General features: G+C 40.6%; 1 protein-coding gene across 1 annotated transcript; it reads right to left on the bottom strand.

Annotated features, from left to right (window-relative positions):
• Nucleotides 1–1,995: 1,995 nt before the first annotated feature.
• On the bottom strand, nucleotides 1,996–2,849 carry LOC108031212 (60S ribosomal protein L10a-2). Its single transcript, XM_017104447.3, has one exon. It carries the CDS (start codon nucleotides 2,744–2,746, stop codon nucleotides 2,096–2,098), a length of 651 nt encoding a protein of 216 aa, XP_016959936.1. The 5' UTR covers nucleotides 2,747–2,849; the 3' UTR covers nucleotides 1,996–2,095.
• Nucleotides 2,850–3,066: the final 217 nt, after the last annotated feature.

Below are 3,066 nucleotides of genomic sequence, written 5' to 3'. Positions count from 1 at the left end.
ATTGTTTCGCCTGGCTGTCTGCATCAAGCATAAAGATATCGGAGTCGGGTCAACTGGAGAGTTTGCACCCTGCCCTTTCTGGGTGCCTGAATGCCTGCCCTATTGGGAATACTAGTGCGAATATGAGGTACCCTTTAATTCTTTAATATATTTTAGTATTATAAACAAACATTAGAAAAAAAATTAATAAATTTACTAAAGCAGATGTATATTATATCCATATCCTTTTATATCCATAGTTTGTGATATTATAATATTATTATAAGTAATTTATATAAGAAAGACGACCAATTTAAAGTTGATAGAATATAGTAATAATGTTATTGAAGGTGTCATTTAAGTAAAATAAGGAAAGTTATTTCCCAATGGATTACATTTTTTGAAAATGTAATGTAAATGAGTAATAGAGGAAGTTAAATGTTGCTCACCAAAGAAATTGCAATACCCTCAGCCAAGAATATTAAGACAGTCGGGGAGACAATACAAAGAGATTGAGATGGGGAGCGATACACAAAAAATTATCTGCCATGCCACATACTGCTGAATTTTTCAGCATAGCGTGTGTGCGGGGCCTTAACTTTCACTCTGTTGTCCGGGTTCAACCACCCACTGACCCCACACCCTCCCAACGACCTTCCCCTCCCCAACCAGCGCTAGCCCACTTTATTTGCCCCGTTTGCCGCTGCTTAAGTTACTTTTGCTTTACGCTTGAATCTCCTTTTCTTGCGCTTCCTTGGCCTTTTGGTTTTTCCTTGAGCTTCAGCTGAGTCCTGTGTCGGCTGCCTTTTGCCGCTCTCCGGTTTTCCCCGCTCGCTGTCGCCTGGTTTTTCCTTAGCTCAGCAGCTCATTTTCCAGTGTGTGTGCGTGATTTTTTGTTTCCTCGCAACGCTTTGTTTCTGCGTCTGTGTTTCCTTCGTCTGTTATTTTCATAAATAAATTTGCATGTCAAATGACATTGTTTATGGTATTCCTATATGAGAGACATATATCACTTGGCCAGATGGAAATGTTGTGCCCTCATCAGTTCGGTGGGCGGTGGTGTGCGCATCACACGTTGTTGACATCTTTGTTAAAATATGTTTACAAGCTCAAATTAGCAGCAGTGAGTTTGTATCTGTATCTGGTTCTCCGAACTCCAGCTGGCTGGCTGTCAAAGTCGACAAGCGAAATGAATTCGTAATTGAGTTTTCCGATATGTTTTCCAAGAGTCCCAAGGCTGACGCAGCCTCTCATATTTAATTTGAATAAGAAATTAGCAACTTTTTGCAAGGAGACGCATTGCTCCTCCTTGTTTGTATTCGTAAAGTTCATTTCAACTGGAAAAAGTCTGCCAAAACAATGGGACATCTAAAAAATACTTTTGGAATGGAAAACATGGTGTTTCTTCGGATTGAAAATGTATGTAGATAAGTAGATAGCTTGATTCTAATTTAAATAATATATTTTTTAAAAGGATTTTCTACATTTTATTACAAGTGTACATTTTATAGACAAGTATAGATTTCGTGCTAATAAGAGGCGTCTTTCTGGCGGCGGTTTTCCCAACCGGCTCAAAGTTTTAGACTCGGCTATAATTATTTCAACCTTCTTATCGGCGCAGCAGCAAAACAGCCATAATTATTGAGCACAAGTCAGGCGCAGCACATTTGTTGCCTCTTAGCTGGATCCCCAATAAAATGCCCTCCTGATTAGCCTGCTCAGCATGTGCCGTGAACTTGGCTTATCTTCCCGGCTGGGCTTAGGCCCTTCCCCACCCAGCCCAGGAAAAACTCCAGAAGAAATTTGTAATATATTGCTGAGCTAACAAAGGGGATTGCTCATAAGGCAAATAAAGAGTGGAATGTGGGGCATAGAAATTATATCACAGCTTACTGCGATTCTATGGAATTCTGAGGAAGGGAAAATTACGAGGGAAATAGAAAGATAAAACAGGACAAGATGCTCAGAAAATAAGTATTTTATTGGTTAATTTCAGGGATACATACACGCAACATCTTAATGATTTTAAATTATACACAAATTTTATTTCACACTTATAATGGTTTGACTATTTTACACATTACTAATCCATACTAAGAATTCCTTAAAAAGAAATCTAATAAAGACGAAGAGGCACACCCAAGGATGACTTAATATGAAGTGAGCGGACATTCTGCCAATTTCCCTTCAGCAGGGAAACGAGGAAATTGATCGAAATGCTGATGTTTTGGGCCAGTTTCTCTGGGTGCAGGCCAACATGCCCGACATTAACGGATAGACAGGCCACCTTCTTCATCAGCAGCTTCTTGGTGGAAAGTATCTTGATTTTGCTCCCCATGGACTCCTTGTGCGTCAATGGAGTAAGAAACTTGCCCGCGTTGGTGAGACCTGGTCCAAGGAGCTTGGGGATCAGCTTGACCATCGACTCGGAGGCCAGGAAGGTATCGTAGGACTTGGCCAACTTCCTGATCAGCTTTGGGTCCTTGTTCAGTCTCCTGAGGGCCTCCACATCCAAGCAGTCTACTCCAATGGCCCGCGCCTGATAGCAGTGCTCTTGATCTCCAATCACACACACCTTCAATTGGGGCACAGCCAGGTGATGTAGGAGTACACTTCCATAAAAGCGTTTGCATTTCTCAGGATCGTAGTCCCTTAGACCAATCTGCAGTTCCACGGTCTCGAGGCAGTAACTTTCTTTGTCCCGGGATTCCTTCAGGATACTTTCGACTGCCCCAAAGAGCGTTTCACGGGATACCCTCGATGCCATAATTTATGATTGTTTTTATCTGATGAAGGTATTTAAAAATTTTAGGAGAATTTCCCTAAGCTAGCGACACGCACAAAATTTAAAAGACTTTTGATTGATAGTAAGTGACCAGCAAGACAGGTAAATGTTGGGTAAATTGAGGAATTAAAATAAAATAAAATTTATAACATTTAAAATTCCATTTTACCAAACCTTATTAAACAAATTTCAATTAATTCCAGCCCGCTTAAAATCAGTATTAGCTTAGTGCATAAACCTCATAAATCGCTGGGCGGCATTGCTCCATGAGTGCGTTTCCTTGTGTCATTATGGTCCCAGGC

This window comes from Drosophila biarmipes, chromosome 3R (genome assembly GCF_025231255.1).
Source record: "Drosophila biarmipes strain raj3 chromosome 3R, RU_DBia_V1.1, whole genome shotgun sequence".
Lineage (NCBI taxonomy): Eukaryota > Metazoa > Arthropoda > Insecta > Diptera > Drosophilidae > Drosophila > Drosophila biarmipes.
This window is presented reverse-complemented; position numbering and strand designations above follow the sequence as displayed.

Coding starts and splice junctions, on each gene's coding strand:
- LOC108031212 (XM_017104447.3), bottom strand. CDS start 2,746: ATGGCATCGAGGGTATCCCGTGAAACGCTCTTTGGGGCAGTCGAAAGT.